This window comes from Aptenodytes forsteri, unplaced genomic scaffold (assembly GCF_000699145.1).
Source record: "Aptenodytes forsteri isolate BGI_AS27 unplaced genomic scaffold, ASM69914v1 Scaffold231, whole genome shotgun sequence".
NCBI classification, from domain to species: Eukaryota; Metazoa; Chordata; class Aves; order Sphenisciformes; family Spheniscidae; genus Aptenodytes; species Aptenodytes forsteri.
Genome location: NW_008796046.1, coordinates 2,694,328 through 2,721,592, shown reverse-complemented (window position 1 = coordinate 2,721,592; position 27,265 = coordinate 2,694,328). Strand labels below are relative to the sequence as shown.

The window sequence follows — 27,265 nt, the reverse complement described above, 5'->3', positions numbered from 1 at the left end:
GGCAGGACCTTGCACTTGGCCTTGTTAAACCTCGTGAGGTTCACACAGGCCCACTTCTCGAGCTTGTCCAGGTCCCTCTGGATGGCATCCCGTCCCTCTGGCGTGTCGACCGCACCACTCGGCTTGGTGTCATCCGCAAACTTGCTGAGTCCCACTGTCTATGTCATTGATGAAGATATTGAACAGTACCGGTCCCAATGCGGACCCTTGAGGGACACCCCTTACTTTGACACTGAGCCGTTGACTAACTCATTGGACATGGCCATCCAGCTAATAATTCCTTATCCATCTAGTGGTCCATCCTTCAAACCCGTATCTGTCCAATTTAGAGGTAAGAATGTTGTGGTGGTCCAGGTGAACAGTAGGCTAAATGTGAGTGAGCAGGGAAGGCTCACTGTGTACCAGGCTGTATCAACAGGAGTGTAGCCAGCAGATCAGGGGAGGGGATTATTCCCTTTTACTCAGCGCTGGTTAGACCACATTTGGAATACCGCATCCAGTTTTGGGCTCCCCAGTGCCAGATAAGTGCTGGTAGGGTTCAGTGAGTTCTGCAGATGGCCACCCTGGTGGCCGGGGGCTGGAGTACGTGATGTGCAAGGAGAAGCTGAGGGAACTGGGCTTGTTCTGGCCTTTGAAAGGAGAAGGCTTCAGGAGGACCCTCCAACCAAAATGATTCTATGATTCTGTAGCTGGTGAAGAGCTCAGTAAAGAGGTGCGTAGCCTTTCACTGTTTGTTTTTCAGAGTCTCACCAAGTCCTTGCTCAGCTGCTGGACACCCTGTTGGTGATCGGCACAAAACTCACAGAGAATCCGTCTGTCAGGATGAGGCTGGTAGAGGTAGCCTGCAAGGTAAGGCAGCCTCCCTGGGGCAGGAAACTTTTATCACTGCCACAGGAAAAAAAACATGTAGTCAGTGTTTAAATTGTTTTAGTTTTTCTCAACAAACTGTTACAATACTAACATTTTTTCACTGCTAGGAGTCTTAGTATGATTAATTGTTTCGAAGGGGTGAAAGAAAAATAACAATCCAGTTATGTCTATTCTTCTCTTCCGTTCCACAGCATCTGACAGATTCTTCCCATGGTGTAAGAAATAAGTGTCTTCAGTTAATTGGCTGTCTTGGACCAGTGGAAAAAGGTGTTGCAAAAGAAGTTGAAAGCCAGGCTGCCAAAGATGTCCAGAAGATAATAGGAGATCATTTTAACGACCAGGACCCTCGTGTTAGGACAGCAGCTATAAAAGCCATGGTAAGGATTGCTGGTACAGTGGAATAAATTGTTTGGGGTTATATAAGGAAGCTGGTAAGGGGTTGCAAACTAATCCAAAGAGGTTTGGATTAGACATTATTTAATTAACTTAGTAAAAGTCCATTTAGCATATCAAAATTACCGGGAAAAATAGGCTAGGTCATGAAATATGAGAGTGGTGTGAGATCTCAAAGGGCATTTTAGTGATTCATAAGAACTTCTGTTTCAGCTATAGTTGAAGAAGCTTTTTAATTTGTTGGCTTTTTTGAGTGTATGTAGGTTCTTTCTTTTACCGAGAAATCTGTATTTCTTGATTTAGCATTGGTTACCACAATTTCAATAAGCCACTAGTACTCCAACACACAGTAGAAAGCTGCTTATGACAGGAAACGTGTGATAAGTCCAGAAAGAACTCCGTTTGTTTGTTTTTAAACAACGTTTATGTTTGCCCCATGCTCACATTCATTAGCATTCTCTAACTGGTTATGAGGTTAACTGGTTTTCATGCGGGCTGGAGTGTGGGGACCCTTCAGAAGTGTTTAGTTTTGCAGAAATGCAGGCAAAGACCATGTGCTTGAGAATTTTGCTTGTGAGTATATAGAAGTTCCTCTGTTACCCTTAAGGTTTATAACAATATCCCATCTAACCTGATGGTGAACAAGGGTATGTGAATTAGCGATACTAAACTCCAAAGAAAGAGGCAGGGTGCATTTGAGGAGGTCAGATTGCTCGTGAATCTGTCTGGGATCTCCCTCTGCTGGAGGTTGCACTCATCCTTCTTTTTCATTTCGATCTGGGTTTTTTGGTACTTTTTTTTTTTAAAGAGTGCATTTGGGGAGGTCAGATTGCTCGTGAATCTGTCTGGGATCTCCCTCTGCTGGAAGGTTGCACTCATCCTTCTTTTTCATTTCAATCTGGGTTTTTTGGTACTTTTTTTTTCTTTTTTAAAGTCATTTGAGTGACTTTTACAATGGGGTTCAACCAAATCCATAGCAAGATTTATGACCTTGAATTTATAATTACAGCACAAAGTCAACTGTCTTTCTGTCGTTTGAAGCACGGAAGCATCCTGAATGAATTCAGGGTCACTAACCACTTCTAGGGTTCTTGATCATCGTTTTCCTTGCTACTGTGTGTGGGTCTTTGGGTTCCCCCCCCTCCCCCTCCCCCTTGAATTTTGTCACTGGCATGTTTCACTTTGAAGGAGTGGATACAGAAAAGTAACTGTTTGCTTTCTTGTTGACAATATTCAACCAGATATTATCCCTTTGTTTATAAGTCAGATTCATGATACTACTTTGTTCCAGATAGAAACAATGTTTAGTACGACGGTTTCTGCTATTCCTCCGGTTTGGTAACTGAAAAGGTTTACAGGGCATGAAAATTCATTGGCAATGCTACTTTTGGGTCCATGTTTCAGGAGTGGTAGTAAACTAATTATTTTGAAGTTACCTATGTGTGTTGTAAGTGTGGTTGAATATGGCTAACACTAAACAATTCTTTGAAAGTTGGGAGAATGGACAGACAGTGTATTTATATAAATTGTATTTTCCTAATCAATCAAAGTATGAATGGGTGTGAAGTTTAAAAAATTATACTGAAGTCAAGATTATTATTTAAAATACTTATGGCCAAGATAATGAAATATTTTAATTATAGCAGCAATCAAGAAATGCAAACAACTAAGTTTACTCAAGGCAGAAAAAACAGTGGTGAAAACTTAGTCTGTGTCACTTAAACCTATAGTTACACTTTCTTGTGTGTTTTTTTTTTTTTCTGTAGCTGCAGCTTCATGAAAGAGGATTAAAATTACAGCAGGCTATTTACAGTCAGGTAAAACCTTGTATTAACTTGTATTTATTTCATACTTGTTTGCATATCTTGCTTTTTAGATTCTGTGACAATGTCCTTTGAGAGGAGGAGGGCATTGAACAGAGGTGGAGTATTTTGCACTTAGCTTGCCTGTATTCCTTACTGCCCTATGGCAGTGGAAATAAAGATCTGTTTTGTATCTCGTTGTGCTTAAATACACTAAAGCATATGCTTTGATTGGAATGTATTGTTTATTGGGGAGATAATCATGGGAAGGGCAAGGCATTATGTAATTCTTATTGTCATCTGGCAATCTCGAAGTCTTAAATCCTTGTTCGTTGGAGAGTACACGTTAAGCCTATGTTTGTTATGTCAATAAGGTTGTGCAGCTGAAGCCTGTATCAAATTAGTTCTACTATAGATTCACATTTTGTGCTTCCTGCATAGTACAGGCAATTCTGGAGTTTTACAGCATGTGCATGATGGACTTTATTAGGACTAGCCTACCTAATCAAACTTGGAAATACTAGGGAGTAGAAGGGAAGACTGAATTTCATAATCTGTCCTAACTGATTCATGGTAAGGATACTAATTGCGCTGTGGGAAGTGAATGACAGCTTACGTGGAGATGTTTCAGGTATATTGGACTGTGAATCTTCTTTCAGGCCTGCAAGCTGTTGGCAGACGATTATGAGCAAGTGCGCAGTGCTGCGGTTCAGCTCATTTGGGTCCTCAGTCAACTTTACCCTGAAAGGTATGCGCTGTATGCAAAGTGACTCAAAGTATTGGCATAGTAATCATCCTAATCCCAGGAGTTTTGTGCCAGTAAGTCTCAGGAGTAGCTGTTAGAAAACTGATGTGATTTCACACAAACAAATTGCTGATACCTGATAAGAATGCACTGATCCGGATGAGGGTTTGGTTCTTGATATTTGTTGCACATCCATAGGAATTCAGCATAGTTGTTTCTTCCTTGATGCCGTCCAGCATGGCATAAGATCAGCATGCTGATGTATGTTTCTCTGTGTTAGCATCGTCCCGATTCCTTCTTCTAATGAAGAAATTCGCTTGGTTGATGATGCATTTGGAAAAATTTGTCATATGGTTAGCGATGGTTCCTGGGTTGTTAGAGTACAAGCTGCTAAGCTATTGGTAAGTTGCATTCTTTTCTTCTCTATCTGAAAATAGTTCATCTTATGTTACTTTACTTTTCATGTATATTTGAAAAGAAATGGGAGGATGTTTAAAAACTGTATAGGTAAATTTCTACCAAAATTCTGGGAACAAAGAAATGAGAGAGGTTGAGGAAACCCAAAAGTTTCTCAGCTGAACTCTGCAGTGATTCTTTCCTTGAGAGCAGAGGGTTGGGTATCCAGAAAAAAACAAGTACTTGTTGTAATTCCCTCCCCCTACTTCTCCAGCACAGGACATGTCAACCAACTGAACTCGGGAAAGACCATATTAACCTCAGTGGGAAAATAAGATGGTCTGACCGTCTTAAGTAAACTTCTTCAGGCTCTGACATACGGTAGTGTCAAGCACTGTATGAAGCTATTAGAATGAGTGAATAAGATTGGATGCTGTGTTAGGATAAATCAGGAAATTATATGGCGTAATTTAGAATAATCCTGTTTCTTCCTTTTGATTTTTCTTTTTTTTTTTTCCTCCCCCTCTTTAGGGTTCTATGCAACAAGTTAGCTCCCACTTCTTAGAGCAGACCCTTGACAAGAAGCTCATGTCAGATCTGCGGGTATGTAAATGTTTGGGTTTGTTTTTACTCTGTGTAGTGTACTAAAATCGCACAACAGGTATGTTAATGTTGAGTGTGTTTGTCTGCCATGTCCTTGCCTTGGGGCTGCTGAGAGTTAATTGATGATGACAGGTTTTCTTTTAGATTAAAGTAAATGAAGCAATTGCTAGTTTTAGGTTTCATTAGCCAAGCATGTAATAAACAGCTCTAGGCTATCCAGGTTTGGCAGATGAGAGGTAAACGTTTGTGTTCTTCTGACAGGCTTTTGGCTAAAAGCTTTATTGTGTATGGAAAGATTGCATCCTAGTTTTAGGAGCAAGCTTATGGAAAATTCCTTCAAGATCTGACCAGTAGACATTGACATTTCAAGAGACACGAGTAGCTAGAGGCTGGGACTCCTGAGCCCTACGAGCAAAACTTAATCAGTAAAATTCCTTCCTTAAGCAACTCGCTCGAGGTATTACGTTCAGTTTTTCTGCCTACAAAAGAATGGTGAAGCTAGAGCTGCTAGCTTTCGTGGGCTGCTTTGTAAAGTCCATTAAAGAAAGTGCTGCACAGCTTTCTTCACAGTGTGGGGGGGAAAGGAGATGGACTCGTGAGCATGCCGAATGAATATCGCGTTTTACACATTGCTGAACACTGTATAGAATCGATAGTCATTGAAATATTTAATTGCAGTTTAACGAGTTGAACTGCAAAGCGATAGCATCTGTTTTTGCAGATCAGTTATTGGGTACTTAACTAGATGGGCCTTTGCTCTGACCCAGTTTGGCTGTTCTTATAATAGATGTCTAAGAATATGTTAATTAAAATGCATTAGTTATTATCCTTTCCCAACATCAAAAACACAAAGAGTTACTGGCAATTAGAAATATTCATAGAAGAGAAGGTATTATTTGCTTTTCTTAGCATTTGCCTGTCTCTGTCAGTGTCTAAGCCTCTAGCTACATCTATTTTCAAATCCAGTAAAGCCATTTAAAATTTTGTTCGGTCGTCTTTGAAGTTTGCCATGGTTGTAACTGAAAACCTTGTTTGGACAGAGGAAGCGCACTGCGCATGAACGAGCCAAAGAACTCTACAGCTCTGGGGAGTTTTCAAGTGGCAGAAAGTGGGGAGATGATGCTCCCAAAGAAGAAATTGATACAGGTGCTGTAAACTTGATTGAATCGGGAGCTTGTGGGGCTTTTGTTCATGGCCTGGAAGATGAGATGTATGGTAAGTGTTAACTTATTGGCTAAAGGAGGAGATGTGTGCTGGCTAATAAGCTTTGGGTTTTTTGAGGGGGGGGGGTTGGTCAAAATAGATCACTTGGCTATTGTGTTGGTTTTTTTAACAAATCGCGGACTTCAGGGTGGTGGGGTTTTATTCCGTTGTGATCTCTGATATGGCATTTGTTTCAAAGACGCTACAGTGTTGCACAGAATTTTGGGTAGAAATGTACTGTTGAGCAGCCAAAACCAAAGAGCTTCCTATAAACAGTAAAGTTTTAGTAAAATATCTGGCAAGAAGTGGTTGCTTATGTTATCCAGAAACCCACTAGGATTATTTTTTGTTTATTATTGACTTAAATTGGCATGTGGCTCTAAATTGGCAACATTAGTTGCTGCTGTTTGAAATTGGTGTTTTCTCTGCAGGAAGGAAAATCAAATTTTATAGAACTTGTTGTTTAAAATATGGCACTGCAAGGAACCCGTGTCCATGGAGCCCAGTAATCATTCATTTTGTAAACATGGCAGCTTCCACCCTAACAAAGGTTAGAAGTACTGGAGACAAACCCACGTATTTTTCAAAATATTTCAGAATCCACCGGCTCCAACAAACAGCAGCTTTCATTTAATTTCCAACCCAATTTTTTCCATGGCCAATTGATGCCCATTTGTTCTTAGCCAGTGGTAGGTTTCAGATTAAATAGTTGCTGCTTCTCTCGGGGACTGGCTTCCCTGATGAATTAATAGACAACTTTCATTTTGCAAGGGGCTAAACAGGCTAGGCTCCTTTTAGGCTCTGCTGCTATAAAAGCTTTCTTCTTGGCCAGTTAGAATGCGTTATTCTTGAAAACTGGTGGCTAGATCTGTATGTTTTCAGGTACTTAAATTTCAGGCGAGGTCTTGCTTACATCTTTAGCAATGTTACTGATAATTCTTTTTCTTTAATGGCAACACCCGTGTTCTAAGATCACATTTACCTGTTCCACAGTGCTATTGTTTTGATCTCTTGAGGGTCTTGCTATGATGGATTTGGAGGCCGTAGTCTCTTTCCGGCAGATTAGATCTGATCTGTTCTTCTAAGCGAGGTGAATTACGAGTGTCAAACTGGAACAACAGGCGTTCCTGAGCTCCTCAGTTTGGCTGTAGCATTGACCATGCTGATGGCCTCAGGAAAGTCTGTGTGCTACCCTTTGCAGCCCAACTTTCCCGTGGGTAAAGTGAAGTTTTATATTTCTTAAGGCTATTGAGAACGGCTGGTATTTGCATAGAACCGTGAAAATGCTGAGCTCCGAATGTTATTCATGAATTTGCTTTTAACGTTACTGGAAGGACAAGGCTAAATTAGAAAGTACATAACAAAAATATCGCTGTAGATTGTGTTGTAAAAGTTTATTGTTCCATGACTCCTGCAAATAAAAGCATGTTTTCCTAATAGCTAAACTCTCCCTGAAGCTTGAAAATGCAACTTCCTTTTTTTCTGACTAGCAGTAAAAAAATTTTTCACTGGCTCAGTCCGTTGACCTGTGAAACACGTTCTCCAGTTTCTTGCGCCGTAGGTCTTGTGGCGGTATGGTGCCATTGGGGAATGTCGATAAAATGGACAGATGTGGAATGTACACAGATCTTTAAATAACGTAGATCTCTCTCCTCCCGCTGCAGCGTTTTTAAATACCGCTGAGCTCTCTTCTTCCTTACTCACAGCGCTGCTTCATTTCTTGAATCCCATGTTGTAACTTAGATCTAAATTAGTGTGTCAGCTTAGGAAAGCAATATTGGCAAAATGTTTTTCTTCTTTAATACCTTGGTCTTAATGACCGCGGAGGCTCGTAGTTGTGACAAAAGCTTCGTTACTGAATAAGCAGGGGTCTTGCTGTGTTTGCATTTTTCTACTTAATCCGAATCATCAGGAATCGAGTATGTTCTTTAAGAACAATAGGCCTACAAGCTACACACGAGTTTAAGTAAATGTTTTCAAGATGAGCTAATTTGAATGAAAAATAAAAGTATGTTTAAAACAATAATGTTTGCAAGACATCAGATTAATTATTTTTTTTATGATCCCGGCACATAAATGTTACGGAAGCTGGCGAGGATGGCTGCAGGGAAGAGAATCTCATCTCCACTTGAGCTTGTTATATTTGGGCATTCTTCAAATTCCTGCTAAGTTTTACAGCATGAATACACTCTGGACACCTTTTGATGCTTTTTTGCTTAAATTCTGAGTAATTTTAATAATCAGGTGGCACCTTTTTCCTTTCTTTTGAGGAATCCAAAGTCACGAAGCAGAGGAATTTCATTCTGTGTACTGCCGAAATGCGAATCCTCTAGGGCTTTTCAGCAATTCATAAAGTGCTGCATAGCAAGTTTAAAACACAGTGAATACTCTGAGCAATTAAAATGTCAGGAAGAATAAAACAAGCAGAGTTTAATTACCTAAATCAGTTTGCTTAAGGTACCAGCGTTATAGCTACACTTGCAAAACACGCTATGAAATACGTAATATTTATTGCTGGATAGGAGGCCTGTTTTTCACCTGCAAGTCCCTCTGCGGATGCTTATGACAGCAGCACGTGCTGTGTTAGAGGTGAGGCTTTTGATTTGAAGACTTGCCTGTGAAAAGGTCCCTAATGGTCCTTGCTTAGTCTCCATCATCCTCAGGGTTTCCTTAGCATCTCCTGCCCTTAGCCCAGTCCTTGAACAATATGAGGCCTGGCTGTTGGGTGGTATGTCCCTTCAAACAGCACTAACAATTAATTCCCTCCCTGTCTTTTAACAGAGGTTCGGATCGCTGCGGTTGAAGCCCTCTGTATGTTGGCTCAGTCCTCGCCTTCTTTTGCGGAGAAGTGCCTGGATTTTTTGGTTGACATGTTCAATGACGAAATTGAGGAGGTGAGATTGCAGTCAATACACACAATGAGAAAAATTTCCAACAACATCACGCTGCGGGAAGACCAGCTGGATACTGTGTTAGCCGTCTTGGAGGTAAGAAATTCCTGAGGAGGGAAAAAATTGCATTCCTGCTTTCTTTCAGGTGTTATAATTATATAAAGCTAATCAGCCCCTTCCTCTGAGCTGAAACTGTCCACCTTTTTTGTTGTTGTTTTTTTCCTCTCCTTTGAGCATGCCCAAAAGCTCCTAAGGTCTAGTAGCTTGTCATCTCCAGGACAACAGAATACTTTTGAAGTAGATGAATTTCAGATAAAAACTCTTCCCTTGATCACTGTGCTGTTGCCTCATGTGTGTTTCCTTCTGTCTTGTTTTGTGGTCCAGCACTCTGCACCACTTCATGTTGAACACAACTTCATTTTCTTTGTTTCCTTTGTTCAGCTGCTTTCGCTACACCTTTGCTCACCAAGCAGAGACAGGGCACGGGCCAGAGATCTCTCTTCTGACTGTTCAGAGGGTTTGTTAGCGTGCTCTGCGGTATAGATTTGGCCTTTCCCAACCAGTCCGTTCTCAGCCAGGATCCAGGGGACAGCATGAGTCAGCTGCTGTTCCTGGTTGATGGCTTTGATCCAGGAAGGGGAAGAGATTTCGCCTGTACGAACGGTGCTGTGTCCCAAACTGCTTCCCCTCAGACCTGGTTTATTTGCTGAGCTATAGCCCCTGAGGCGTGGTTTTTTGATTCTGCTGCATGTGGTAGGCAAGTTTCTGCTGCTTTTGGGTAGTCTCCCAGCCTCGAGCGGTGCTGCAAATCTGCTATTTCTGTCTCTTCACCTGCTGTTTGCTTGACCCAGGGCAACAGTGGCTTCTTTCAGTTGTGCCCCAGGAAGAAGCAAACTAACTAACCTATTTTATCAGTCTAACAAATGCTGTGGAATATGATCTGAATTTGCAAATGCAGCAATGAGATTGAGGCGCCTCAAATTTTTATGTAGTTGATTTACATTTGTTCAAGCTGGGGACTTGTGCATCAAGGTATAAAAACATCCTAGTCAGACTGGGGTTCTGTCTTACACTTCTGTGCTGACTTATCGTGTATGATAAATCATACATGTATTATGGTTTATATTATCATACTTATTATAAGGTATTAGGATAGCAGAATTGTGAGAATGATTAACATTTTAATGGGTTTGTCTGATTCCGAAAGGTGCTTGCTTGCTTTCTGTAAAATCTATCTTCCAGTACCAAAATAAAGGATTTGGAAAAATAGCATTAACTTCGGTGCCTCAATTTGTTCTGAGAGTGTAAATACGGAACAGTTGGGGACGGGGTAACTTCTGTTTTCACCCCATCGCTTTGACTTTATCTGAATAACTCTACCAGCTATTCCTTGCTTTTCTGACCAGGCTTTGGATTCTGCTTTCCCTCTTGTCCTTGATCTCGGTTTCTGTTGAGTTGTGCTCCTCTCTGTCCCTTCATAGTCTTCTGCCTCGCTTGTCTCCGTACTGCCCTTCCAGCGGTCCATGCAACTCACCTGGAGTATCCTACCTCCATGGTCATTTCATTCCAGTCCTTAGAGCACGTCTTCTCTTTTGGTCATAGTCTGCCTTCCACCACCAAAATAAGGAACGGCTGAGCAGCCCTGCTGTGCTTTTCTCCTTTGATCATTTCTGTGTGTTGGCCGTCATTTAAGAGCCTTTGCAAGAGCACTGCTCTTTCTTCTTTTGTGTAAGACAGTGATGAATGAGCTGCTGATACTTAGCAAATTATAATTAAAAAAAAAAATAATCCACCCTTGAAACGCATCCAGTTCTTGTATCCTGTCAAATTTTCACATTCTGTCCAGCAGTGCCACACAAATGCTGATAGCAAGGAAGTATAAGACATTGATATGGAACAACAAGGTGGTTTTTGGCAGAAGGAATGTAATTAATTAAGCTGGAGTTCAGCCACAGCACTTCTAAAAATACTGCTCGGAGATTGCATGAGCTCCTTTGTACAACGTCACCCTGGCCTAAAAAATAAAATGGGTGCAGTGTGACTTTAGAAGTGGTACATTAGGGATCCCATACGATCATAACAAAGTTCCTGACCAAACTTCTAAGTGTGGTTTGCTGGTTTGGTGGTTTTTTTTTTTTTTATTGTCCATCTATAAACCTGTAGTTAGGTCAAGTTCCTTTATCCTATAGATGATCACTGTTAATCCAGTCTTTCCAGCCACTGCTGTGTCCTCAACGCTTATGCAAACCCCCTGGAGGCTGGTGACTGGGTTAAAGGCTTGTGGAATTGAGCTTCAGCTCTTGGGTGATAAAAGGCTTCTCCGAAGACGATAAAACAATCTTTGGTGATTGTTTTGCTGAGTTACCCAGGGCCTTCCTTTTCTGTTATTGCCTATGCCTAAGGGTACAACATCACCCAACCCAAACCAAATAGTGTTTTTTGCTCTGCTTGAGAAGGTCAGCGGTGAAGCAGTTCCCATTCATTCCGGTAAATGAAGCACGTGGGTGGGTGAGATCAGCAGGAGACCCTGCAGCGGTTGCCTGGTCTGTCGCTTCATCTGTGCTTAGCTACGATAACTAGAAACGTGCGCTGTTTTTCAGATGCCTCTAGTACTAATTCAGGCGAGGAACAGGAACTGTATATGCAGGCACATCTTCTCTCTGGGCACTCAAAGGTGTCTGGGTTGGTTTTTTTAGGATTCTTCAAGGGACATTCGGGAAGCGCTTCATGAACTGTTGTGTTGCACCAATGTCTCAACTAAAGAAGGCATCCATCTTGCGCTGGTGGAGCTGCTGAAAAACCTAACTAAGTATCCCACAGACAGAGAATCCATATGGAAGTGAGTGTGTTCAGTGTCCTTGTGTGTCCGTTTATTTTCCTATTCTTTTTAGTAATTGAGGTGTTAGGCAAATATTGAGCTAGCTAAGGAGGTAACAGGTATTGCAGGTGTACAGCCCTGTTGTTCTATCTATATTTGGAACGGTGGCTGTACTAAGCGTTGTACGTATTCATGACTGATGTCGAAACTCTGTGTTCTTGCTTGTCAGTACTTGTACTGGGAATCCAGAACTGATGACCACTCCTGGAAACAGCCCTCTATTACGAGCACTCAAAGCATTCCCAGAAAAGATGAATTCAACCTTCGGTTTAAAACCTCATCTCTTCTGTGCAACTCATGTTTTGTGCTTACTTGACACTGCGTTAAATAGTAATATTTACCAGCAGTTGATTATATCGGTTGGGACAAGTGGATTGGCTACGTGGCATTGTGCTGTTGGAGGGACTTTTTCTGTCTGAACAAAAATAATCAACATTTGTGTGGGGTTTTTTTTGGTTGTTTAATGGAAGCAATAAAGGAAGTGATGCTCTAGCACACATGGTTTGAGATGCAATTCTTGGGAATTTCTTATTGGAAACACTTATTTTAGTCTTCTTTGTCTTCCAGTGTACTCTTACATTGTTTTCGGAGTTTGGGGTTTTTGGGTTTTGTTATTTCGTTGGATTGTTACCTCCTCACTCCTTTATTTCTGAAGGAAAAAATACACTCATTTGTTAGCGTTTAGTATGAAAGCTTTTCTGGGGTTGTATAGCTCCAGGTGTTAAGTATTTCTTGGACGGTTTTATTACTGCTTGCTTTTTCAAGCTGTCCTCTCAGTTTTCTTGGATCCTATCAAATACTGATGCAAGTATTTAGCTGTGAAGAGACAGTAGGCTTGGACAGTATTCAAAGTGCCGCTGCAACATAGAGCGATAATGCTTTCAAATGTTGTATTTTGCAATGTACATGTTTACTAAGAAGTATTTCAATCTGTGTATTTTCAGATGCTTGAAGTTCTTGGGAAGCAGGCATCCCACTTTGGTGCTTCCGTTAGTCCCAGAGCTGCTGAGCACGCATCCGTTCTTTGACACTCCAGAACCAGACATGGATGAGCCAGCCTGTATCTTTTTAATGAAGCCAGCTGATCATTTTGACTGTAATAGGTTTTATTCATATTTTCCTGATGCTCACATTTGTTAAACCATTTCAAACTGTAGCAGACAATCCTGTAGCTATTTCTGAATCCCTTTGCCGCTTAGTTTTATTACTCAGCAAGTGATGGAATAACTGTTATCTGGAACCATCTTCATAAATACCAATGTGGTATAATTGGCCTTTTTTTATGCTGTGATGAATAATCTGTTTATCAAGCAATTTGTTAAGGTTTAGGCGTTGCGGATGAGTCCTTTGATGTGAAAACATTTGTCTAGCTTGCACTAATTTTGAAGATGCTTTAGCTCTTAAATAAGAAGAGTGGTTTTCCTTGTCTGTTTTCTCTTTAGGTAAAACTTCTCCTATCCTCACTCTTGTGCAGTGTACAGAACAGCACTGTCTCTTAGTACAGCAGTGGCTGAATCCCCGTAACGCTATAAATGTATCATCTTTTTGAAATAATTCAAAATCAGAAATCCTTATATTAATGTTAGCTCTTCTAGTGCTTTAGAATACAAACTATTATTGTAATAACATTATCCTTAACAATAGGAGATGCCTTGGAAATACAAAATACCATTTTTCCGTTGTTCATTCTCCTTGCTTCCCTTCTGTGCGATTGCAGAACGTAATGTTATTTCTGATGCATGCTGAGACATGTTAGGCTGGAACAACTCTCTTCCTCTGTGAAGCTACTCCTTATTTCTCACCAGTCACAGGCCATCAGCTAGAATTTCTATACAGACTAAATAAATACCTTGTGAGAATTGAAAAGGGCTAGAATCGGGTGGAGAGAAAGATTAATCCATAATCAGGTAGTTGAGTAATAATTTGAGTAAATTTGTCCTATGAGTTGAGAATTGAAGGAGCATTAGTGCGAGGAGAAAGCTGTTACTTAGCTCAGTGCACCTTCCTGCCCCAAACCAAAGAATATTATTTTAGAGAATGTTCTGGAGGTAACTTGCCACCAAATTTTATGGAGATACATTATGTGAAGACAGGCCTGGGGGCCAGAAACTACAAGGTAGACCTGAATGGTATGTTTCCAGTGTAAACTGTTAATTAAAAACACAGTTTTGTTTGATTCAAAGCACTTAGCAAATTTGAATGAGGTTAGCTGAATAGCTTCAGCTGAAAATTTGGAAAGGATTTTGGGTAAAGAGGAGAACTTGGTTTGTCAAGTGGAAACCTTTATGCTTGGCAGCCCATGGATGCAGAAGATTTTTCAGGAGGTGAGAGACATGGATTCAGTCCCTTCCGTGGCTGAACCTACTTCTTCCCATGCAGGCGGGTGCCCAGACAATCATAAGCTTTGCACTGGGACCCTTTCACGTTCTCCTGTTAGAGATCTTACGCTTGGGGTCATCCTTGTTGCAGGTGAGTGCCCCAGCCTTTGGGCTAACTGATTAAAGCTTTTGGTTGCCCTCTGTATTTCTCGGGCTCTCAGACTGTGAAAATCATAGAATTGTAGAATGGTTGGGTTGGAAGGCTTTTGGTTGCCCTCTGTATTTCTCGGGCTCTCAGACTGTGAAAATCATAGAATCGTAGAATGGTTTGGGTTGGAAGGGACTTCTAAAGGTCGTCTAGTCCAACCCCCCTGCCGCGGGCAGGGACATCTTCAACTAGATCGGGTTGCTCAGAGCCCCGTCCAGCCTGACCTGGAATGTTTCCAGGGATGGGGCATCCACCACAAATGGACAGAAAAAATGTTTTTTTTCTATTCTAGAATCATTTTCCCGTGTTTGATTCTTTGGTTTGTTTTAAGTCTGTGTAAGAGGGATGCTTTTCAGGGCATCATAGGAAATGCAGCAATTTTCAAAGACTCAGAGGTAAATGTTTAATTTTAGGTGGTGTTTGGGTACCAAACTGGTAGGCACAGCGTAAGCTTTGAGGAACAGTGAAACTCCACCTAATGAGCATGTTCTGCATTTATAATCCCTGGCTCCTGTCCTTTGTGTCGCCTCTGACCCATCCCACGTTGGCAGTAACGTCCTTCCTCCAGTACGGCCCATCCTGTAATGTTTGCGCTTTGTACTTTGTTTTCATCTGCTCAGACAGCTGCCTCTTTGGGTTTTGCTCAGCGTTCTTCAACTGTAAAGAACTTCCTAAACAATCTCCAGCAAAGAAAGGGTTGTTGAGTTGTTGTTTTAACTTGCCGTCCCCAAGGAGCTCTTCTTGCTGTTGTTTATTTTTCTTTAACAATTCATTTCAATAGACATTGCTGTTCTGGTTCTGATTTTTAATGCTGCTAAAAGTTGCCCAACAATGCCTGCCCTGTTCTCTGATCATACATTCAGACATTACGCCTATCTTCGGGACAGTCTCTCTCATCTGGTTCCTCCGTTAAGAGTAAGTTGAACCGCTTTGGTTTGCACTTCGCCACTCTGTTATGAATATTGTTGGTCTCTTCCACGTCTGTCTGCGTGTAACACTTCGATTCTAAAAGTTTTTTCTCCCAAGCACCAAGCGAATGAATATTGAAATGTACATTAAGTAAGGAGAGCCAAATATTAAATTGTTACAATATGGTTTTGGTAGTATTTTGGGGAGAATAATAACGTTATTGCTCTCGAGTGAGAATAGCACATGGTTTGCTGGTTAGGAAAGAATACCGGGAGGGCAGGGGTCCTGGGAGCTTTCTGTAGCTCTGACTGTGTGGGGAAGGGGAGCTTAGCCTTTGTAGATCTTTCAACGTTTGACTTGTGTCCTACCTAAATGGTTTACTCGCGGGTGAGATGTGTTCCCTGCTGCTTTGAAGCATGTTTTTCCTGCATGGAAGTACAGGTTGGTCGTAAGTCTTATTACAGCTCATAAAATGAATTGCGGTTTGTGTGGTCTTGGACTTCCCTTTACTTCACAGTGTCATAGTTAGTAGACGAGGAAGATGTTTCCCTCAAAGGGATGTTGAAGTTTAACCTGAAGATCTCTAGCTGCAAGTGGATTATAAAATGGAGAGGATTAACTAGCAAAGATAAAAGATGTAGCCTTGAAATCCTTGATATAGATTTTGAGTTTAAGAAATAAATCCGAGCTCTCAGTCGGTAGTTGTTAAATAACACGGCAGCATTTTGCAGTGTTGTTACTTGCGTTAAGACTCTTGTGTATCCATGTGTTTCTTCTTGCGTAGTTGCCAGGTAGAAAGCTGGTGTCCTCCCCTGTCTCTCCCAGTATTACACCACATGAAGATCCTTCCCAGCAGTTCTTGCATCAGAGCCTGGAGAGAGTTTACAACCTTCAGCACCTTGACCCGCAGGGCATACAGGAGCTGCTGGAATTTACCATCCGGTAAGGCTGCAGGCTGACCTGTTCATGGGAAGATGGGTTAGGATTCCCAATTTCTCTGAAGCAGGTGCTTTGCTTCTGAATATCAGCGTTGTACTTTGCCATCGGGCACTTAGTCTGAGCCACCTTCTAGAGAGCACTGCGATAAAACAGCGTTCGTGGCCTATTTGGAACAAAACTGGTGGTCTCAGTTCTGGCTCTGCCCCGCTGAATAATCAGTGTGTGTTTTGGGGGAACGTCTTTTCAGAGCGTGGTAAGAGTCAGGCAAGGGTGCCCTTCTTGGACTGGTAAAATACACTTTCAGTTTGTATGGATGACAGCCTTGTGTGTCATTCTTAGTTCTCTGGCCCTGTACGAGTCCCTCATTTTGATCATATTATTTTTAATGTACGTACACGGGGGGGTTTGTTTCATTTTTGTGGGGAGAGGTTGTCCCCTTTCCAATTTCCGCTTCCTGTGGCCTTTCATTCAGTGCGAGAGGACCTGCTTCGGGTGCTTTGCTGGGTTCTTAGCGCCAGTCCCACTCACAAAGGACGTTGGCGTTCTGCATCAGTTTGAAAATCAGAGAGAGATTTTCCTGGAATAGACAATATTATTGTGTGTTGCTGTCTGCTCTTGTATAGATAAGGGTGTACAGTATGGCTTCTGAATGTGGGTTTTATGCTGCCTCTTCCATTTCATGTCTGGACTGATTTACACAACGAAACACTTGAAAAGGATCTTTTCAATACGATTCCTCTGCTTGGAAAGAGGAAAAGAGCCCTATTTTGAGAGTTAGAAAAACAGTCTAAAATGCTTTGTTTGGAATATGGAATTCCAAAAAGCTTTATTTTTTTTCCTTCCTCCAAAATACCTGCCTCTTCTGTATCTGTAAAGCTGTAAATCTCTTTCACACCCACCTGCGGTGGAGAATAAACAGTGTGCTCCTCACTGAAAACCCAACTGTGAAAACTGTGGTTTGTCCTCAGCTGTTTTGAAGCTACTATGCGCAGCCTAAAACATTAGTCTCAAAGCACTAAACGCTTGAAAAGGGTAATCTCTTGGCAGAGCATCCAGAATCTTACAGGCACGATGAAGGTCTGGAAACCTCGCAGGCTGTGAATGTTTTCAATTTTGAGTGTAGGAATCGTGTCGGAGATGGCTGCGTGCGTAACTTACATGCAGTAAAGGACAGTAATGATTTGAAGTTGATGGAAATTATTAGCTTGGCTTTTTTCCTGCTGGGATCACCACCCAGGAACCGTACTAAACCAGCTGCTGTATTCCACCCTTAAGAGAAGGGAGGATTTAAGACAAAAAGGTTATTTTGCAGAGGGCAAGAGTTTCCTGCACGAACTTGCCGAGAGGAGAGGGATAGAAGAAGCTCACAGCAGTGGATTCTGCGGGTGGGACATAACTCCTGCCTCCTTTATCATTATTGTCATCAGGGGAAGTAGAGCAGACCTCGTGGAGCTGGTGTCTACTTGGGACTTACATTTCTGACCACGCTCAAGGCTGACGCTCTTCCCCCAGGGTCTGCAGCTGAAACTGCAAGACAGGCTTTTTTAGCAAATTGGTCTTTGTGGTTTAGTTTCTCCATCTATACAGCAGGAATTTTTTTTGTCTTGCAGGGATGTTGAAATCTGTTTAAGATTTGTAAGGAAATAGAATTAGTGGGATTGGGAACCGTGGAAGACTGGGAAACAGAATATCTGCCTAGCTGTTAGCTGAGGGATGACATCCTGTTCCCCGTTAGTGTGTTGTGATGCATTAAGTATGACATGGGAATTAAGCACCCAGGAGTCTGTTCTTTTCTGTCTGGGAAAAGATTAAATGGAGTCACTATGTAGGGCTCAGGCTGGCTCTACTGTTGTTGCACTGAAGGAAGGCGCAGCCCTTCTGCTTAGGAGAGGTTTTCTTTGGCTGCAAATTATACAGATAATCTCATGGATTTTTTTGAATGTGTCAGCGCTTAGCAACCTTCTGGTTTGGCAGAGTCAAAGTTTCAGGACTGCATCATAAATGCAAAGATAAATCTAAAATAAACAAAAGGAAAGCGTCATCTGAAGAAAAACCAATCTTTTTAATAATACTGTAGGAAACATGGGAATAAGAGTGACAATTTTAGTACGCTTTGGATCAAAGCAAAATACAGAGAAGAACAGAGACGTTGAATCCACATCATCCAACCTATTTTCAGTTCTATAACAAAAAGTGTGTTTTGTTTTCTTAATACACGCTTTTGATTTTAAAACATGTCTAAGAGTAGAGAACTAAAGCCTTTTTGGGTTCCGTTAAGTGTCTGTCTGTTTGGTTTTTTTTCTCCCCTCTGTGAAGTTAAAAGCTACTTCTATTGCTGTATGAGTTACAAGAAATACCAGACAGCACACAACAGCTACTTGGGCAAATATCAGTACATCAGATTTCAGCTTGTTTTAAAAAGGCAGCTATATTTCAGATATGCTTGGTTGCGTGAGCCTGACATGTTCCAAACAACCTTTCCTAGCCAACTTGAATAGTTAGATTTCCCAGCAGTGTAACGCAAATGGGTCGTTAGCTGCTGTGCAAGTCTGGAGTGTTTTAAGTTAGATCTGGAACTGCTACGCTGTACGGTTCCCATAGGGCTGCAGAGTGAAGTAGGTTGACAGACTTAGTGCTTCCACTGCTGGGCTCGTGTCAGCCTCCAGGAAGAAAGGAGCTGCCGAGTCCCAAGGTGCAAACTGTTTTGTAGTGCCTGTTTTGCTACTGTTTCTGGTGCTCGTTGTAAGGATAAGAAAAAGCAAGACGCAGAAATAGCTGGCTTCATCGTTGCTGTTGCTGTGTTCTGAGTGCGTTTAGATTAACTTGCTGTCTCAATATGGTTTTTTCCTTTTTTGTTTGTTTTTTGTTTTTCCACATGCTTCAGCGATCTTCAGAGGCTTGGAGAACTGCAGTCAGAACTGGCAGGGATGGCAGATTTCACTGCAACTTACCTTCAGTGTCAGCTGCTCCTCATCAAGGTTTGACTTCATCTGGGGTTTTTTGGGCTGTTCTTCAAAAATGCCCCCAGTCCATCTCCATGGTGCACTTTCATGTTTTGATGTTTGTGCTGAAAACTGATGTATGATGAAAGCGCAGGTTCCATGGATTTCTGATATTCCTACTTCCCTTCTGCAGTAACTTTGCCAATGAGTACGCCAGCGCAGGTCTCTGTACCTAGGGCTTATGTTGGTTCACGTGCGTTTTGCCAGTGCAGAGTTTATTTTCTGACAGAAATCACAATGGAGGCAACTACTCTGTAGCCTTTTATGTTAGGAGAGTAGCTTTTCTTTGCTAGTGGCCACTGGAATGCTTTTTGCTAAACTGCTGCTATAAGTGGAGGTTTTATAGACAATGTTTTGTAGACAGCTTTTTCGGCACCAATGCCAAAGGAATTCTTTAGACTTGATTGAGCAAAATATCAGTCGTGCTTTCTTTTACAGTGCTGAACTGATCTGTCTGTTTGGTATTAGCAGATGAAGTGGTTACTTTGACACTGTGGCAGCAACCCTTTTCAAAGTCAGCTTCTTGCTGTAAACAGGAACTAATTTTTTGTTTCGCTTCTCGAGCTATCAACTGGCAATAGTATTTCAGTTAGTCTCCTGGCATTCTCTCGGTGGTTGAATGTAAGTTATACACATGTAAAGGAAGAACTAAAGCAAGCAACAAACAGGTTTCCAGAAGGGACTCAATAAAAGCTTCGTTATGTAAAACCAAGAAAGGATTTCAGTTTCTTTGCTAAACACGTAGCTGCCAGTTGGCATATCTCATGGCAGCCCTCAAATCTTTGGGATTCATTTATCACCCAAGGAAGGTATCTTAGATGAGCAGTGTTACAGCTCGGTACATTCCTAGCTAAATCCAAAACTTTTGCCAAAGCAAAATGTGCTATCCAGGCAGAGGACCAACATTTGGAGGTGGCTTTGTTGCCATTCTTCAGGGTTTGGCTGGAGTGAGCCGGTGTACGTTAGCTCAGAGAACAATGGTTTGTGTATCTGGCAAAGCGGAGCGCTCTGTTTGGAAGAAGGGAGTAAATGCTGCACCAGCCATGCTTGGCTCGAGCTGTAGAACAGACAGTACGTCAGTGATGCAGAGGAGTCAGCGATGTGGCCGAAATGAAAAGTAACTCGTAATACCATACAACTAGAAATTCTGATGTGGCAGAGAAACCCGAATGTCAGAGCAGCCCTTTTCAGTAGATTTCTTTCCAATTGCTTCTTTCCCCAGCAGAAAGAAGCTGTTGGGAGGGGAAAAAAGTATCTTCATTTCCCAGCCTCTCGAGGCTCAAAAGGTTCCAGACCTTTAAAGGCTCTCCATAACCTGTGATTTTAGGGGTAGTTAGCTGGGATTCTGCAGCCAACCTAGGTGAAGGATACAGTCTGTATGTTCTTGAGCTTTGGCTACAGCCAGCTTTGTGTGTAGCTGTATCTAAGGACAGGCAGCTTCAAAAAGGTGGCAGTGATATAAATCATCCAGTCAAGCTTTCTTAATTTTTTTTAAACATAAATCAAAAAGCAAATAGGGTGTGGCTGGGTATTTGTGTGGTTTTGTTTTTGTTGGTTTTTTTTTTTTCTTAAATAAGACTATCAGTAGCTGATTTACATTCGGTATTCTTAGTAACTCCAGGATCTTTGGTGGGGTGGAGAATGTCAATAGGAGAGTTCAGAAATATGACTGTGTAGGTGTGTTTCTGGGGACAGTTGTTATTGTTTCCACTTTTTGCCTGCAATCTGAGATTGCCCTGATCTTGGTCTCAGGGAGGTGATAAAGCAGTGGGCTATTGTTTTTCTAATAAGTTTCTTCATTCTGCATAAAGTTCTCCTTAAAAAGTACTGAAGAGTTTGGCTCAGCCAGTCTCTATTTCATAGTTTTGTTAATATTACTCTCAATTTCTGTTTTGTATTTTATAGCTGTATAGGTCTCTCCGTGTATTTATAGAACAGTACCTATTTTGGAGGCCTTGGTTCCCTGTGTTGTATTTAAAAGCGCAAAAGAAAACTTTGGCCTGCTTTTTCAACCAACCCGTTGGCGTACAGCCAAGAGACAGGGCATCTTCCCTGCTCCCAAGCCCATCTAGCGCGGCGTTATAATGTTTAGACTGAACTGGGTATTTATCATCATTTCACGGTTTTCTTCTGTAGGCCTTGCAGGAGAAGCTGTGGAATGTGGCAGCTCCTCTGTACCTGAAGCAGAACGCGTTAGCATCTGCTGCAGCAAAACAGGTGAGGCAGAAGCAGCTGGGTCTGTGTGGAGACAAGTCCTCGGATACGAGCCCTTCCTTGGCCATGCAACGATAATACGCTTCTGATCTTCTACTGCCGTAGTCTGTCCAGGGAAATCTTAGTTCCCCAAAGTGGAGTTATTTCTCTCATCTTCAAAAGATGAGTGGTGGAGGTTCATGACAACTGTAAAAAGGCAAACATCCTACCCAGCTTCCAGAAGAGCAAGAAGGTAGATCCAGAAAACTGTGGGCTGCTTGGCCTCGCCTCACTCCTGGGGAAGGTTATGGACCAACTCCTCTTAAAAGCCATTTCTAAACAAGTGAAGGTCAACAAGGTGATTGGGAACAACCAAAATGCATTTCCCAAGGGCAAATTGGGGGCACTGGTGGATGAAAAGCTGGACACGAGCCGGCAATGTGCGCTCGCAGCCCAGAAGGCCAATCGTGTCCTGGGCTGCATCCAAAGCAGCGTGGCCAGCAGGTCGAGGGAGGGGATTCTGCCCCTCTGCTCTGCTCTGGTGAGACCCCCCTGGAGCACTGCGTCCAGCTCTGGGGTCCTCAGCACAAGAAAGACACGGACCTGTTGGAGCGGGTCCAGAGGAGGCCACAAAAATGATCAGGGGGATGGAACACCTCTGCTATGGAGAAAGGCTGAGAGAGTTGGGGTTGTTCAGCCTGGAGAAGAGAAGGCTCCGGGGAGACCTTATTGCAGCCTGTCAGTACTTAAAGGGGGCTGATAAGAAAGATGGCGGCAGACTTTTTAGCAGGGCCTGTTGTGACAGGACAAGAAGGAATGGTTTTAAACTAAAGGAGGGCAGATTTAGACTAGCTATAAGGAAGAAATTTTTTACTCTGAGGGTGGTGAAACACTGGCACAGGTTGCCCAGAGAGGTGGTGGATGCCCCATCCCTGGAAACATTCCAGGTCAGGCTGGACGGGGCTCTGAGCAACCTGATCGAGTTGAAGATGTCCCTGTCCACGGCAGGGGGGCTGGACTAGATGAGCTTTAGAGGTCCCTTCCAACCCAAACTATTCAATGAAATTATGCCTGACCAACATCATTGCTCTCTGAGGGGACAAGGGCAAGGCAGTGGATGTCGTATCCCTTGACTTTAGCAAAGCCTTTGACGCAGTCTCCCATCATTTCCTTTTCACCAAACTGGCAGGATTCTGGCTGAGTAAGTGGGTGATAAGGCTCCTCCAAATTGAGGAGCCAGTCGAGATGCCGGAGGGCATAACTGCTGTTCAGCCTGCTCTGGACAGGCTGGGGAAGTGGAATGACAGGAACCTCATGATGTTCAGCATGCGGATCCTGGTGGACAACACATTGAACATGAGGCAGTAAAGAAGGCCAACTACATCCTGGGCTGTCTTAGCAAGAGTGTGGCCAGCGGGTCTGGGGAAGTGATCCTTCCCCTCTATTCAGCTCCGGCGAGATCACATCTGGAGGGCTGTGTTGTGTTTTGGCCTCCCCAGTAGAAGGAAGATGCTGACAAACTGGGCCAAGTTCAGCAGAGGGCCACCAAGGTGGTCAGGGGCTGGAGCACATTGCCTGCAAGGAGAGGCTGAGGGAACTGGCCTTGTCCAGCCTGGAGAAGAGAAGGCTTCAGGGTGGATTTACTGCTGTCTGCTGCTGCCTCATCGTAGGGTGTAGATGAGACGGATCCAGACTGCTCTGGACAAGAGACAATGGACACAAGTTGGAATATGAGAAATTCTGATTAGATACAAGGGGAAAAACAATTTACTGTAAGGGAGGTTAAATACTGGAACAGGTTGCCCAGAGAGATGGGGGGAATCTTCGTCCTTGAAAGTGTTCACAGCTTGATGTGGCCCTGAGTAACTGGATCTAATTAGACCTGCTGTGAGCAGGGGACCAGGCTAGATGACCTCCAGAGGTCCCACCCAACCTGAGTTATTCTGATTCTGTGATGTATAAACGATCTGATCCTGGGAAAACTGAAGCTAAGCACTAAGAAAAGGTAAAGGAGAAAGCAAGCTATTAAATAATCCGGAAACAAATCTAGGGTAAAAGCAAGTTCATGGATCTGCTGGGAAACTATGCTGACATTTTGAGTCTTCAGTTAATTAAGATGTAATGAGAGGCAGGTACTGCTGTGCATCAAAACCTTCTATGCTGTTGACAGCTGTCCCCAGGGATAGTAGAAACAAAAGCCTATCAGCTTTTTAAATCTTCTCTAATTGAACTGTCTGTCTTGGGTGCCCTTCTCAGTAGCATGTGAACCCCCTGGGAAGTTTTATCTGTTGTGATTGTGAATGTAGAACGCTTCCTGTCAATGCAAAGTGAGGGAGTGTTTCCTATTAAATAACTTGCAAGTTCTTGGTTTCTGTACAGTCATACTGAACTCGACTGTATTAATTTGAGCACTTCTCTTGTCTGCTTAAGCCCATCTATTCGACAGATAAAGTACGATGAGTAAAATGGTGGAATGTGCTGTCTAAGCTTTTAACCGTGTATCTAAAATAGCCCAGGATGATACTTATCTGGTGATGGTTCCCATCTTTTGCTGCAGTATGTGAAGCGTTGTTGAACGTAAAGTTGTTTCCAAGAGAACTTTGTCAAATATAGCTCCAAAAATGCAAACCTGAGCAGGACCACTGAGGTTGCTCTGTTGTGCTGCTCACGTTTTGTATTCCAGAGTAGCCAGCCGGAGTCGGTGAGTGCTCTACCCCTAGAAATCCAAAATGCAGTGCCAAAAGATAGACTGCTGATGGAGGCAGCGCTTGATTTCAGGCCAAGTTTCATGAATTGTTTCTTTAATATAGCCAAGATAACCTTTTAGTATTAGGTGCCGCTTTACGCTGTGAAGAATTTCACCAAAAGGATGAGACTCGTGGATTAATGTGTTCCTCAGTATGAGGAAAAATACCAGAATCTTGTGATCATGCTTGTGCAAGAGTTTAACAGGGTCTGATGGTTTGTTACCCCTGTGGTTTCTGTCTGACAGATCTTGGAAGAAACTTATAAAATGGAGTTCATGTACAGCGGCGTGGAAAGTAGACAAGTGGTCATTATTCACCACATGAGACTGCAAGCGAAGGCGTTACAGCTTATAGTGACTGCGCGTACCACCAGAGGGTAAGGGTGACCTGACAAAAGGACCTTCTTAGGGTTAACTGTAAGCTTAGTTTCCTCAAGCTTTGTTTAAAAAAACCAGCAAGGATAAATTAGACACATAAAACATCACGGCATGCCAATAACCATTTGCTAAACTGCTTCAGCATGAAGAGCCTTCTTTTGCCTTTGGTGTAGTTGTAGAGTGGCACAAGACTAAATTACGTGACAAAATCACGAGGAAGACATGTTTAGGGGGTTGAGTTCTCTCAGCTATGAACATATAAATAGGTTAAAAAACGTAGAGTGTGTCTTAGAGTTGATATTTGGGACGTATTTAAATGAGGAAAAGTCATGTATCGAAGAATGCACTAATCGTGTTTCCTTCACTAAGTGTTAGTTGCTGAGTTTTTAGCATCAGAAAAGAATTGTCATTTTGACTCATCTGCAACTAATGTTTGTGTGACTCGGACACAAAATGCTCACGTGTACGCGTGGCTTAGGGAACAGGGCAGGCTCTGTGTGGTTCCTTTGGGCTGCCGAGGTCAATGAAGTTACACCTGGGTTTGGATGGTTGTAGAATTAGAACTTCATTTGGTGGAGTTAGAGCGAGGTGGTTAGTACCCTAATTTGTTTACGTTGTTGCCATCAATTCACTGTGTTGCCATCGAGGTCCATAATAGATTTGCCTCTTAACCTCCTGTTTTATAGGCGGAAAGTCAGTATTTTCTAGCAGTGGCTTTGGGACCTTAATTAGTGCCTTACGCAAGTGATTTTTTGTGGGAGGGGGATATGGATGTGGGGAGGAAGATGGTGATTAATTTTTATTTTTTCTCTTGTGGGGAACACCTTTCTGGCCTTAACATTGTAAGATCTTTTAGTTTTTAGGAGCTTGAGCTGGATTCCGAAACACCTAAATGTTTATAACCATAGAGCCAATTTTCTGTATTCAAAATTAAAACAAGGGATGTTATCGTCATTACAGAGTGGAACCCCTTTTTGGGATGTGTGAAAAATTCCTACAGGAGGTGGATTCCTTTCAGAGGTGAGAAACTCCGTTGCTTCTTCACTTTATGTTAGAAAGTCCCCCCCCACCATTGACATCAGGGAATATTCTGTTTGTTTTTCATCTCTTTGCATCTCCCTTCCCCTGTTGCTGTCCTACCTCGGGGACTGCTGTCATGAGATAATGATACAGCAAGAAGTAAACTCCCTTCTAAATGTGGGATCAATGGAAGAGCTTTCCTGGGAGTATATTTCCCTTTTCTTTATCATAAATTTCTAAATTGTAAATGAGAGAGTGAGTGAACCGTCTACATGCTCAAGGTGGGAGTTATCTCGCCCGGGTGCTGACGTTTGCTTTGTAGACCACTGCTTATGAAGCCCTCACCCAGCTCTCCTCTCACCGGAGAGGTGCTTCTTTCATCTTATCCAAATCTAGATGTCTAAAATGGGTCAGATTAGGGATGCCCAGGTTTTTTCTGTCAGCTCAGAAGGGAACTGGGTAGCTAGCCCAGAGACATAGGTATCCAGAGTTGGCTGAGCAGAATTCCATCCCTAGTTCCGATTAAGTTCCCATTTATTCGTGGTCCGTATGCTTGGCAGTTGTGACTGGTTAAGTGACGAGAAAAGGGAGCCAAATCTACCCATTGCCTAATGTTTAGCTTATTTGGTAGCTAATGACTAGAACTGTTCATTTGCTTTGTATCTTTTCTTCGCACTGAGTCTCGGGATCAGCAAAAACTCATCACTCTTTCTCAGGAATGTAACTCCTACAGGCGGTGATGAATTCCACAAAAGGGAATCTGGATGACGGTAGATCTTGTCACTTAGCTGTAAGGTCACCTGTAAATGCTCGGACACGTAAAATCCCCGTGTCTAGGTCGTGCAGCCTCAGCGTGCCAGATTTTAGCTGCGTCCCATGACAGAGCAGTTGAAATTTGCAGTCATAGGAGCACAAGGATGTGTGTTCCTGCGTAGCCCTCTTACCGTGTACAGAGGAGAGTGTGATTTTTCTCCACCCTTGCCAAGCTGGTGGTAGAAGCTTCTGTTTATGGATTATGAGCTCCTGTAGAGCACCACCAGGATCCTGGAAAAAAGAAAAATCATCTCACTTCTAGGGCTTTAGGACCTGAAGCTGTTTTGGGCATGTCTGGTATTCCTGTCCGGGCTTTATAGACTCAACGGTAGGTGAAGATACAGCGCAACACCAGACGTGACGACAAGCGGGGAGGAGAGCCCGTTGTTCAAGAGGCTGTTCGCCTACAGGAACGGTGCATTTTTTTCACCAAATTGCACGAGTAGTTACCAGGCTTACAAAACCGCTAAACACAGCAGGAATGTTGCAGATAATAACGGATAAGCCACCAATGACTCAGTCTAACAAAGCATCTGCACGCAGGGAGGTAGGGTAGTAGCCCAATTTTACCTCTATATAAAGAACAAGAAGTACTAAATGCTCTTCTTGTGAGAGGCTGTTGTCCCAAGCTATAGAGTGGATTCTGTTCTCTGCTCTTGACCTCTAGAACTGGCTTCCCCCCCCTCCACTGATTGTAGTTTACTATTAAAATTTCACTCCCCAGATGTAATAAATAATGCTCTCGTAAATATTGGTAGAGAAAAAACGTTCTGGAAACTTTGCTGCAGCAGAAGGTCAGACAACTCACATACTGGGTGTGTGGGTATGTTAGATCCTGTAATGAGTCAGCTGTTTAGTTAGCCAGGTGAAAGTGCACAGCATGAAGACACGCACATGCCTAATTCTTTCCTGAGAATCATAGAATCATTAAGGTTGGAAAGGACCTCTAAGATCATCG

At 42.6% G+C, this 27,265-nt stretch overlaps 1 protein-coding gene across 1 annotated transcript in view; it reads left to right on the top strand.

Moving 5' to 3' along the window:
* INTS4 (integrator complex subunit 4) overlaps positions 1 to 27,265 on the top strand; it is a 38,794-nt gene that overhangs the window by 4,467 nt on the left and 7,062 nt on the right. The window contains exons 3-18 of the mRNA XM_019473892.1: positions 743 to 849; positions 1,062 to 1,247; positions 3,030 to 3,080; positions 3,725 to 3,813; positions 4,091 to 4,211; positions 4,738 to 4,809; positions 5,850 to 6,024; positions 8,794 to 8,999; positions 11,600 to 11,742; positions 12,726 to 12,841; positions 15,089 to 15,222; positions 16,001 to 16,158; positions 19,040 to 19,133; positions 21,294 to 21,374; positions 24,343 to 24,473; positions 25,435 to 25,494. Coding sequence (XP_019329437.1) covers positions 743 to 849; positions 1,062 to 1,247; positions 3,030 to 3,080; positions 3,725 to 3,813; positions 4,091 to 4,211; positions 4,738 to 4,809; positions 5,850 to 6,024; positions 8,794 to 8,999; positions 11,600 to 11,742; positions 12,726 to 12,841; positions 15,089 to 15,222; positions 16,001 to 16,158; positions 19,040 to 19,133; positions 21,294 to 21,374; positions 24,343 to 24,473; positions 25,435 to 25,494 — 1,924 coding nt within the window. The remainder of the gene's footprint in view (positions 1 to 742; positions 850 to 1,061; positions 1,248 to 3,029; positions 3,081 to 3,724; positions 3,814 to 4,090; positions 4,212 to 4,737; positions 4,810 to 5,849; positions 6,025 to 8,793; positions 9,000 to 11,599; positions 11,743 to 12,725; positions 12,842 to 15,088; positions 15,223 to 16,000; positions 16,159 to 19,039; positions 19,134 to 21,293; positions 21,375 to 24,342; positions 24,474 to 25,434; positions 25,495 to 27,265) is intronic.